Consider the following 12,026-nt stretch of genomic DNA (forward strand, 5'->3'; position numbering starts at 1 on the left):
ATCCTTGCATATAATTTCTAATCTCACTTTTCACAGGGCTGCAGTGTGCATAGTGGTGTTGGTGAAGTTCTAAATTACATATGCATATGCAGCCAAAGCAGGGATCTTCAGACATTTGGAGACCTCTGTACAGTTTTGACTGGGCTTTCTCTGCCCTTTGCTGACTGGTGTTTGTTCTGACACTTTCCCTTTCCCTCCCAGTTTCTTCACTCCAGCTTCATTCCCGCACCTGCCCCTCTTCCCCTCTTTTCCCTTGCCCTGTCCTCCTCTCATCCCCCTTCACTTCAATGTCCCCTTCCCCTCTCTTTTCATTTAGCTGATCTTCTTTTAACTTACCCCACCCCACAAAGATAAATTTTGGCACTAACATGTTTGCTGCCGTGACTCTGTTCACTCCGCTTGTGTGTTAGACCCCTTTGCCCCTACCTATACTGTGCATGTTTTGTCTTTGTAAATTGTAAGCTCTTTGGGATGGGGACTATCTGCTACACAGTGTTCATTGTGCTAACTGCTGTATGGAGCCCATTTTTGGCTGGACCTGAGTCACTACAGTAATAACCATGATAACTTGAACATGCTGCAGTGATTTTTCTCCTATCAGGGTTTGCTCTGATTAAAATTTTTGATCGTTCTGAGTTGCTCTGTTCTCTTTTGGAGGGATTCCAGGTTCTGAGATGCACCTTATTGCCTGTTTCATATCTCGTGAACTTTTCTTTTTTTTCTTTTTTCTTTTTTTTTAAGTGTCAGCCTGTGTTTTAGAAACCAGATCTGACGTTTTCCATCCGTTGAGGAGCAGTGGTGGATGCATTCATTATCTTTCTCTCTCTCACACACAAACACACACACCAGCCAATCCATCTCATCATAACTAGAGGGAGAAGATTCCCTAGCTTACCCAGCAGAGGGGAACAATACCTACAAATAAATAGGTGTGACGTATTCCTGCCAGTAAGGGGAATGGCACATGCAGGTGCACGCAAACACAAAGGATGGCCAGTTACAACCTAAAAGAAAAGTTCTGCTAGCACAGCCAGCACATAAAATGTATTCCATGCAGTAGAGTGCAGTGTTGTACATGTGTCCTGTATCTGACATATTTCATGCAGTAGAGGGCAGGGGTGCACACATATGTACACTCCCATGCCAGCCAGTCCGTTATCTCAACAATATCTGGTCAGGTTTGGTCATTAGACCAAGATCTGAACTTGCCTCTCATGACCCCCTCAATGGATGGACAAAAGATGATAAGCAGGGAGTGCCATGCAAAATACCTTTCTGCAGCACCACGGATGGAATTTTCCATTGACCTGACTGATCAATGCACAGTTTCTTCTTTTTTTACAACTTTTATTAGGTTCCTCGCTTGCAATTTTCTGTGCTTCTTCCTGTCTCTCCATTGTATGGATTTTAAGAAGTCTTGATAATTGGCAGTGGTAAATTTTATTGCTCGTAAAACTCCAGAGAGCATTGATTGTGACTTGAGTTAAGCAAGTGGCATATAAAGTCTTATTGCCTTGCAGTCATGGGGGAGTTTTATGATGAGTGTATTTCTTGGAAGCAGTAAGGGATTAGGAGGTTTACTTCCACCATCCCTGTCTTAGGCATCAGTTGTTGTGAGAGATGGGCAACCCTGTAGCAGAATTCAGATGTTGAATCAGGAGACAAGTCCAGAAGTAGAAAGCAAACTCATAGCTGGCCAAACTGAACGTGGAAGTGTTGTGAGAAGAGTCTTTCCTCATCATCATTTCAGCTCGCCCAGCCCCAGGAAACACAGAAATTGAAAAATACATTTTTTTTTTTTTAGAAATTAAATGATATGATCAGGATAAAAATGATATACTGAAAATCCTTTCTTACCTGTGTTCCTAACCCACACACTAGGGTATTTTTTTTTTAAATGAAAGATTTAAAATAATCTAACTTATTCTTTTCCTTGATGATGGTTGGTTACTTTTTGCACTTCTTTCAGATTGGAAAGTGAAACTAGACAGATTAGTTTTACGTCCTGGTTGTTAGACACCAGCCAGACGCTACTGTGTTTGGAAGCAGGGGAGTATTTAATTTGTTTTGTTTTTTTAAATTCACTCAACCTTAAAGTAAGATTGGGGCTAACTTCGGTATCACAACGCACATTTCCTTTCTCAATAAGATGGGTTCTTTCATGCAAGCTACAGCTTATTGCTACAAGATTCTGAGGAATTTTCTTTCTCTTTCTTTCTAGTTCCAGAAACCTAATGACTTCTCACCCCCTTTCCGCTTTGGGACGGTTCCCAATGGTAGCACAGAGAGGAACATTCGCAACAACTACCCTGAAATGCATAGCTACATGGTGAAGTTCAACCAGAAAGGGGTGGACGATGCCCTATTCTCACTGAAGACTGGGTGAGGCCTTCTCCTTCCAAACTTGTCCATGCCATGAGCTTGGCTTCTTTTCTTTTCCTGCGTGTCTGGGTCTTTGAGGATCGTTCTCCATGATTTATTACAAAGGTGACATCCAACGTGACAGCTGCCAGAGCAATTTGGCCTTGACACTATTTGCAACTCTTTTTGCTAGTTTTCCTCTAACATTTGTCCAAGTGATTTCTGTTTGTTTGCAAGAATATTTGCAGAAGGAGAAAACCTCGTGAATACTTGTTAGTACTCAGCACCTTGCTCCTGCAAGCTGCTTAATGCAAGTACAGTCTTATGCAGAGAATTTGGGGGCGGGCGGGGGGGGGGGGGCTGAGAGTTTGTTCCAGAATGTTTGTACAATCGCCTTGAAATTTCCTTGATTTCCCGCCTCCAGTTTTATAAAAGATGGAATCAGCCAGGGAGCAAAAGCAATACCATGTGACTTGATTGACCAGTCACACAACAGTATGGCAGTAACGAATATTGTATAGTGGAAGGCATATAGTTGAAGCAAATAGTTTGCGAATGACCCATAGGCTAGAAAGTCTTTGCATAAAGTGCCTGTTAAAAATTTTTGAATCATGAACAGATCCGTAAAAAACAATCTCTTCATAGATAATTTGTAAAACAGAAAGGGAAAAATTAATTGAAAAAATTATCTGCTCTGAACAACTTGTTTAGGTCTTCCAGCCACCAGGCTCCCCTCTGAAAGCTAGGGAGAAGGCATATCTAATTTGCAGGCCCCACCCTGTGAAAAAAAGATCCTTGTACCCTGGGCCTCACTCTGGCTTGCAAGGCCCTGCACCCTCTGATAAGATTCATTCTGAAACACTAAGGAATGTTCAGCCAATTTAATTATTAGATTGACTGAATAGTTCTATCCTATTTGCCAGGCTCAGAGGAGCGTAGTCCATTACAAATGACTATTCTGTTTCTGGATGCCATCCTGGAAATATACGCCAGGATAGGCCTCATTCGGGAAATATATATACCCTGAGATAGATGTCATCCTAGAAATATACTCCATTCAGAGATGTCATCCCTGATACATACATGCCCTGAGACAGATTTCACCGTAGATATGCACATGGACTAGGATACTTGCCATCCTGGAAACATACAAACAGTGGATTAGAACGACAAAGTGGCTGTGAGTGTGCGTGGGAAATGAAAGGTCTTTTGTCTTCTGTAAAAAGTGGTTCATTTCATATTTAGTGGTAGGATTTACTCATCAGCTATCTGGTTATTTGGAAGATGCAAATTCCTGTTCAGTTATTTTCCCTAGTTGCTCCCCCCCACACCAAAAAAAAAAAAGATTATTTTATTGGTGTGTAGAGAGGGGTTCCCAATAGACGGCTTTACTACTTGCCATCTCTGGACTGTATCCACCCTATCATGGAATTATATAGTGTCAGTGTGGTGAGTCCTCTGAGTCCATACTGAACTCATTTCTCCGTGTTCTGCTAGCAAGGCACTGTAATGCTAAAGCTCCTGTCTTCATGAGGAGACATAAGACTGGTGTCCTAATCACTTGTCACAGTTAAAGATCCCATGGGATTTTTCACAGTAGCTGGGGAGTTAAACTCAGGATCCTGACCAAATCTAATCTGAATAATTACATTCTGCTCAGCTAACTCACAGCAGCAGGATCAGTTGGAAATGGTCTTCTTCCTTACTTCAAGTCCTAATTTGTTGTGCAGTATTTATATATTCTGTAAAGTACTTTAGGATCCTTTGGAGTGAAAGGCACTTAGAAATTCAAGATATTATTGTGAATATAGACGTCCCTTCAGCTTCCTCTTTATTCTGCCTAGGCCCTGTAATAGACTTTGGTTCTAATGTTCCTGACACACTGCCTCATTGGAGACGAGGCTGGATGTCAGGGAGAGAGAGATGGGTCCTTATCTAATCAAACCCAAATTCAGAAGAGACTCTCATCTCAGATTTCAGTTCCTGTTGAAGCATACAGTGTTCCAGTTGCACTGATTCCTCCCACCCGTAGTTAGTTAAGGCCACTGTTCTTGGTTACTTCAGTTACATGCGATGATTTGAACTCACACGGAATATCTTCTTTATTGTATTCTCACTTTTTCTTGCACCCGGGCAGGAAACTGGATGCATTCATTTATGATGCAGCCGTGCTAAACTACATGGCTGGCAGAGACGAAGGCTGCAAGCTGGTGACGATTGGTAGTGGGAAGGTTTTTGCCTCCACTGGCTATGGCATTGCCATCCAAAAGGACTCAGGCTGGAAGCGTCAGGTAGATCTTGCCATCCTACAGCTTTTTGGCGATGGTAAGTGGTCTGTGCAAAGAGGTATGGTTTCCTCTCAAATTTCCAGATCCTAGCTATGTGGAAATGGGGTTCCCACCCTAACTCTAACATTTTGACTTGGTAGACAGTGGGAGAGTAGTGAAAAGATGTGTTGTGAGAGGGATGGGACCAGAAACGCACAGTGGGTTAACTTCAAAAGTTCCAAAGGTTTAATAAGAAGTAAGCTTCAAAGGTCAGACGTGTATTTGAAGTTTATCTGAATGTCTTCATTCTGGAAATCTTGTGAGAACAGGCTTTTCCTTGTCCAATTTTTGGTACTTTCGTGGCTTTTGGCCATAATCAGAAATACAAATGAGAATGGAGCTTTCTGTGGTTATTCTGATATTTTTCAATTCCAGACAGAACCAAGCTGCGCAGCACCCATGTGATCAATAATTAAACATTACATGCCTGGAGGAAAGAGTGAACGAAACTTTCTTAAACCTTAAAAAAAAAAAAAAAAAAAAAAAAAAAAAAAAAAGTTGGGGATTCAGGGATAACTTTTGTAGTGAAAGATCTGGTCAGCTTTGATTGTATCCAAGCTGGTTTGCCACAATCCTTAGTGGATAAAATACTGTCACTTTAAAGATATAGTGAATTGTTGATGGGATGGAAGCTTCCTTCTTGGTCAAATTTTCTTCTGCTTATGTGCCCTCTTTCACCCCACTCCTTTCTGGATACTCTTATTAGAAAATTAAAAATGTTGGTCTTACTTTGTAAATGAATAGAAAGACTAAAACCAGAAAAAAAAAAAAAAAGGTATAATAAATACAGGAAGAACACAAGAATTTACATAAGTTAACAGAACAGTGGCTACCAGTGTGGCAGAGTATACCTTCTCCAGTAGTGGTTAATACTGAATACTTCAGAAGAAGGCATAAAAATCCCATAATGCATCTAACTATGCAATATGATACCATATAAATGTGAGGAATTTCTCCCTGTCTTAGTGTCTGATCCTGAAAAGTGTGAGTAATTTCCATTTTCCACAGCAGCACAAAAAGCATTCCCAAGACAGAGTATCTCGGTGTTTGAATCTCTTTATAGATACTGAAAATACTGTACCAGGGATGAGTGTGCAATAAAACTAGGCTAGGAAAAATGAATTGTGATTTGGCATATGTTGGCAAAAAAGTTATGCTGGCTAGAAAGTGAAATTTTGACACAATTGGAAAAAATGAATAAAATATGCTGAAAACATTTTTGTGACAGTGTCAATCTGGTTTTGATTAGGTATAGAGTTGATGGAAAAATATGAAATGTCATTGAAAAATTTCATCAAATTTTTAAATTTCAGTCTAAAAGATTTTCATAAATATTTTGGCTCATTTTTTGACCTGTGCTAGTAGTAACTGATTTATCTCTCCTACCCAAAAACATAACATTTTTTTCTTACTTAATTGAAATTTACTGAAAGGGAAAGTTAAAAACCATGTATTACTGCGCTTGGGAGATAATTGCTGTCATCTTTTACTTTCAGTCCTGTCTTACAGCCAGTTAACAAAAAATTAATATTATGAAATGTTATAATTCTTAAATATTATAATTTCATTTCTGAATCTGTTAAAAATCTTTACTTCTCCAGTAAGTAAATGTTTAAGTATTTGTACTTGGTGTCTCAAGCTTCTTTATTTTTTGTAAGTGAAGAAATTTAAATTGATAAAAGTTTCAATAAAGAATTTGGAGTGCAACACTTGAAGTTATCCCTCAAAATTCATAGGAAATAAAAACTGAATCTTCCTAAGCCTAAGTAAATGCCATGTCAAAATTTATAGAATAAGTAAACCTCTTAAAGGAATGTAGTTTATTTAATCGGCTATATACCCAACTGGCCTAGGGACAGGAAATATTACGGAACTGGCAACTGGACTCCTTCACCCAGCCAATGGGAAACTGGCTCTGCTCATCCAGTTAGTCAACAATTTCCCCCATCAATCATCATGATCTGGCTTATCTGGCCCCCAGTGTGTACAGTGCTGGGAGCTGAAACCATAACCAAGCACCATGTGCAAATTTGAACAGTGTCTTGACAGAAAACCTTGCTGTGACTTGATATCCCAGTGGGTTAGCAGATGTGGAACTTCCTCAATATCTCTTTATAGAACTTTTGGTTGCATGACAGGGGTCCTGTGATACAGCTTTTTGTCACCAGTGTCTGGTTATGGCAGAATCTTGCCCTGTTACCTCTCCGCTGACTAATTTAATGGTCTTTTACTGCTTTGAAATGCTGCATCCTACCAGAAGTGCTGGTCAACATGTTATATTGACAGAGTTCCACCAGGACCAGACAGCTGGTGTGAAAACAGGGCCCAGCCATTGGAAAAGACCTATCAGATCAGCTTCTCCTACCCCAGTCCGTGTCTACTCCAGTCTCAGCTAAGGCAGGATTGACTCAATTTTATCTCCTTCTGTCTTCTGTCTGTCTGTCTCTTTTCAGGGGAGATGGAGGAGCTGGAAGCGCTCTGGCTCACTGGAATTTGTCACAATGAAAAGAATGAGGTAATGAGCAGCCAACTGGACATAGATAACATGGCAGGCGTCTTCTATATGCTGGGGGCAGCCATGGCCCTCAGCCTTATCACCTTCATCTGTGAGCATCTCTTCTACTGGCAATTCCGCCACTGTTTCATAGGTGTCTGCTCTGGCAAGCCTGGCATGGTCTTCTCCATCAGCAGGGTGAGTGTCTGTCGGAGGTTAAGTCATACAGTTATAGAAATTAGAAATGGGAGAGTCCTACTAGATTCTCTTGGCCATCCTTCTTACACACAGCCAGGGTAGGACTCTTGCTTCCACTATATTATCCAGCATTTTGACCACTTTGGCTTTAAATGCTACAAGGGTTTCCATCACTTTTCTTGGGAGAACTGCCTTTTCCTCACAGTATTTCGTCATTTCTGGTCTCAGTTGGAATTGAGTAATGGTGAGGCAGTCGTGAAAATGAAAGCACAATATACAGGAAAATGAATGTAACTTTTCTAGCCTTCCAAAATTTTTGAAAGGATGCTGAATTCTGGGAGGAAAGATTAGGGCAGTTCTTCTCCATCAGCCAATTGTCCTGTGGTCTTAGTTAGAACACCAGAATTATACTGTCCTGTGTGTTGGAGAGATTCAGATAATTGTGTGAGTAATCGGCACTGTGTTCTGGTTGTCTTGAACAATCAGAGCTGTCTAGCCAAAAGTCGTATTGCGAACAACACACAAGCACCTGCACAAAAGGATGGCCATTTGGCCTCAGCACTCAGTACAAAGCCTGCCTTAAAGGAGACCGTTCAAAGGAGAATGCTTAACTCTAAAACTGCTTCTCCAGCCAGTCATTTCTGTGTGATCCCTCTTCTTTTTAGATATTTGTGCCCCATTTAGAGCTTTCTTTCTCCTCCTCCTGCTTTTGGCATCTCCTTCTGCTTCATCCTGCAGTGAGGTTATAGTTCTGTGTTTTTGACATCACCATCCTTGTGACAATAAAGTGTTTGGGGGAATTAGATGGCTCAGTTGAATGGGCAATAGGGGTACAAAGCCTTTCTTGTGTCACCAGTCCTAATCTTATCCCAAATTGGAGATCAAGTGGGAGAACAGGATGTATCAGAAGATTATTAACAGAATACAGATCCTTTTATCTCTTGGCTATCTGCACAAATCTGGGCCTGGTTGGTGATGTCTGAAAGTCATTAACCTTCTGCTAGTTGTTAGGTGACCTATGTCACTATGTGAAATGACTTGGTAGTCAGTCCCCTTTATAATACTCCATTGTTCACCTCACAATTCACATTAATTGGACCCCGGATTAGTAGTCTCACTAGGGAGGCAAAGGATGAATGAGTTATGGAGTCTGAACACCTCTCTCCCCTCTAGAAGTGGTCCTTCTGTGTCATGGCTGAGATGCACTGGTTGGAGAAACATGGAGAAATCTTGCACTGCTGCTGTCTGTTTTGCAGTTGATTGAGGATTTCACTTTCCAAGGATGTCAGTCTGGTTCCTGTCATCAATGTTAGATTTAACTTGAAAGTGATTAAAAAATCTATTGTACTATACTCAGCCAAACTCTAAAGAGCTAAATACTCTCAGTCCTGCTCTTTCTCTGCATTTCCTTTTTTAATCTGTGATGATGACTAAGGCATCCAATTACGTGATAAGAGAAAGCTTTCTCCTTTTTAACCAGTCCCCCGCCTGGTTGATGCACTGATGTCTGAGAGTGAATTTCAGGGTAAAACCAGACTATCCTCAACTCCTTGCATCGACACAGAAATTCAGTGTTTGCCCAATTCTGAGGCAGCTGTTCTCAAAGATATTATCTGTGGTGCTGATGCCCGTTTTGGAATCCAATGTGCCACCTACTGGGTTCGAGTAACTCGCACTGACATCAGACAGCGCTGATTGTATCCTGCAGGGGGGAGAGTTTTCTCCTTGGATTTAGTGGCTTATGAAGAGGACCCTTATCATGTGAGCTATTGGTTACTTCTACCCCCAATAAATGAACTTCTTCCCAAATGGAAACTATCATTATTATAATTTAATATTTAATTTAATTTATATATACAGGGATCATCCCTGGAGGTTCAAACACATGGTCAGAGACAGTCTCTGCCCAAAGAATTTATAATCTAAATAAATAAGATAGACAAAGGAAATGTTGTTATTCCCATTTTATAGCTGGAGAAATGAGAGTTAGAGAGGCTAGGTGACTTGCCCATGGTCCTACAAGTAGTCTGTGATAGAGCTGGGAACAGAACCCGGGTTCTTTAAGACCTGGTTCAGTACCTTAACACAAGGCTGTCCTTCCTCTCTAAACTGTTCTATTGATGAAAGGAGGTGAATGGGAGAAAAGAGAGGGAGAGGAAATGAGAGGGAGCAAAATAGAGGAAGAGAGATGGAAGGGAAGGAAACCAGAAAGATGGAGCAGGATACAGAGAGAGAGAATACAGAGAGAAAGAATACTGAGTATTGATAGATGCAGGTTTGATCTCATTTCATAATGATGCAAGATTGGCAAACTCTAGGTCCCATGCTAGAACAAACAGTTGTCTCTGCTTTCCTGGCTCTGACTCCCCTCAGCTCAGTTCTCCCATCCCCGGTGCCCTCTCCTTTCTGCCCCCCTGCAGAAACACTCACCTCTATTTCCTCCATTTCATTTCAGGGTATCTACAGCTGCATCCATGGGGTGGCCATTGAGGAGCGCCAGTCAGCAACGAACTCCCCCACAGCCACCATGAACAACACCCATTCCAACATCTTGCGTCTGCTCCGCACAGCAAAGAATATGGCCAACCTGTCAGGTGTCAATGGCTCGCCACAGAGTGCCCTGGACTTTATCCGCCGTGAATCCTCAGTCTACGATATCTCTGAGCACCGCCGCAGCTTCACCCACTCTGATTGCAAGTCTTATAATAACCCCCCCTGTGAGGAGAACCTTTTCAGCGACTACATCAGCGAAGTAGAACGGACCTTTGGCAACCTGCAACTGAAGGACAGCAACGTGTATCAGGACCACTACCACCATCATCATCGGCCCCATAGCATTGGCAGTGCCAGCTCCATCGATGGACTCTATGACTGTGACAACCCACCCTTCAGCGCTCAGCCAAGGTCCCTTGGTAAGAAGCCATTGGACATTGGTTTACCACCTTCCAAGCACAGTCAGCTAGGTGACCTCTATGGCAAGTTCTCCTTCAAGAGTGATCGCTACAGTGGTGGAGGGGGCCATGATGACTTGATCCGCTCAGATGTCTCCGATATTTCCACCCACACGGTGACCTATGGCAACATCGAAGGCAATGCTGCCAAGCGGCGGAAACAGCAGTATAAGGATAGCCTGAAGAAACGTCCAGCCTCAGCCAAATCACGGCGGGAGTTTGATGAGATTGAGCTGGCCTACCGCAGGCGCCCACCCCGCTCCCCAGATCACAAGCGCTATTTTAGGGACAAGGAAGGGCTACGGGACTTCTACCTGGACCAGTTCCGGGCCAAGGAGAACTCACCGCATTGGGAGCATGTGGATCTGACGGATATCTACAAAGAGCGGGGAGATGAGTTCAAACGTGATGCTGTAGGGGGAGGAGGGTCCTGCACTAACAGGGCCCACCACAAGCACGGGTCAGCGGACTTTGGAGGAGCCAATGACCACAAGCATGGTGTTGTGAGTGGAGTGCCAGCACCATGGGAGAAGAACCTGACCAATCTAGACTGGGAAGACCGGCCAGGGGCTAATTTCTGCCGTAGTTGCCCCTCTAAGCTGCACAACTATACCCCGGCAGTGGTGGGACAAAACTCCACCCGCCAGCCGTGCATCCGGTGTGAGGCCTGCAAGAAGGCAGGCAACCTCTATGACATCAGCGAGGACAACTCTCTTCAAGAGCTGGACCAGCCATCTGCCCCGGTGCCAGTGACAACCAGCGCCACCTCCTCCAAATATCCTCAGAGCCCGTCTAACTCTGCCTCCAAGGTGCAGAAGAAGAACCGCAACAAGCTCCGCCGCCAGCACTCCTATGACACCTTTGTGGACTTGCAGAAGGACGAATCAGCCCTGGCCCCTCGCAGTGTGAGCCTGAAGGACAAGGGCCGCTTTTTGGAGGGGAGCCCCTACGCCCACATGTTTGACATGTCATCCAGCGAGACCGCTTTTGCCAACAACAAGTCCTCAGTGCCCGCCACCAGCCACCACCACCACAACAACCCCGGCAGCAGTGGCTATATGCTCAGCAAGTCGCTCTACCCTGACCGGGTCACGCAAAACCCTTTCATCCCCACTTTTGGGGATGACCAATGCTTGCTCCATGGCAGCAAATCCTATTTTTTCAGGCAGCCTGTGGTGGCAGGTGGGCCCAAAGCCAGGCCGGACTTCCGAGCCATTGTCACCACCAACAAGCCAGTGGTCTCAGCCCTTCACGGGGCTGTGCCAGCCCGTTTCCAGAAGGACATCTGTATAGGGAACCAGTCCAACCCCTGTGTGCCTAACAACAAAAACCCCAGGGCTTTCAATGGCTCCAGCAACGGGCATGTTTATGAGAAACTCTCCAGTATCGAATCTGATGTCTGAGTGAGGGGAAGAGTGTGGGGAGCGGGGGAGAATGTGGAGTGTGGGAGGGCAAGATGGGGTCAGACCTGGTTCCCATTTGCTACTCTCCTGGTTCTTTGTGGAACACTGGAGTCCCATCTAGGGCAGCACTGGTGACAAGTGTCACCTCTTTGTTTCCCCATCCCCTTTATCGCTTTCCATTTTTCCACTCCCTCCTTCCTCCTCTATTCCTGGTCATCACACTTCCGTTGATGTAGGAATTGGGTATCCTAGCTTAGGGTGTCCCAGATGGAGAAGAAGGTGCGTGTTTGGG

The 12,026-nt window shown here is 43.6% G+C and overlaps 1 protein-coding gene across 1 annotated transcript in view; it reads left to right on the plus strand.

Annotated features, from left to right (window-relative positions):
- GRIN2B (glutamate ionotropic receptor NMDA type subunit 2B) overlaps window positions 1-11,734 on the plus strand; it is a 226,343-nt gene extending 214,609 nt beyond the window's left edge. The window contains exons 10-13 of the mRNA XM_067559660.1: window positions 2,222-2,382; window positions 4,499-4,686; window positions 7,142-7,380; window positions 9,836-11,734. Of these exons, the coding sequence (XP_067415761.1) occupies window positions 2,222-2,382; window positions 4,499-4,686; window positions 7,142-7,380; window positions 9,836-11,734 (2,487 nt within the window). The remainder of the gene's footprint in view (window positions 1-2,221; window positions 2,383-4,498; window positions 4,687-7,141; window positions 7,381-9,835) is intronic.
- The last annotated feature ends 292 nt before the right edge of the window (window positions 11,735-12,026 follow it).

This window comes from Emydura macquarii, unplaced genomic scaffold (assembly GCF_026122565.2).
Source record: "Emydura macquarii macquarii isolate MOO-44397 ecotype Brisbane River unplaced genomic scaffold, CSIRO-AGI_Emac_v2 contig_2205, whole genome shotgun sequence".
NCBI lineage: Eukaryota > Metazoa > Chordata > Testudines > Chelidae > Emydura > Emydura macquarii.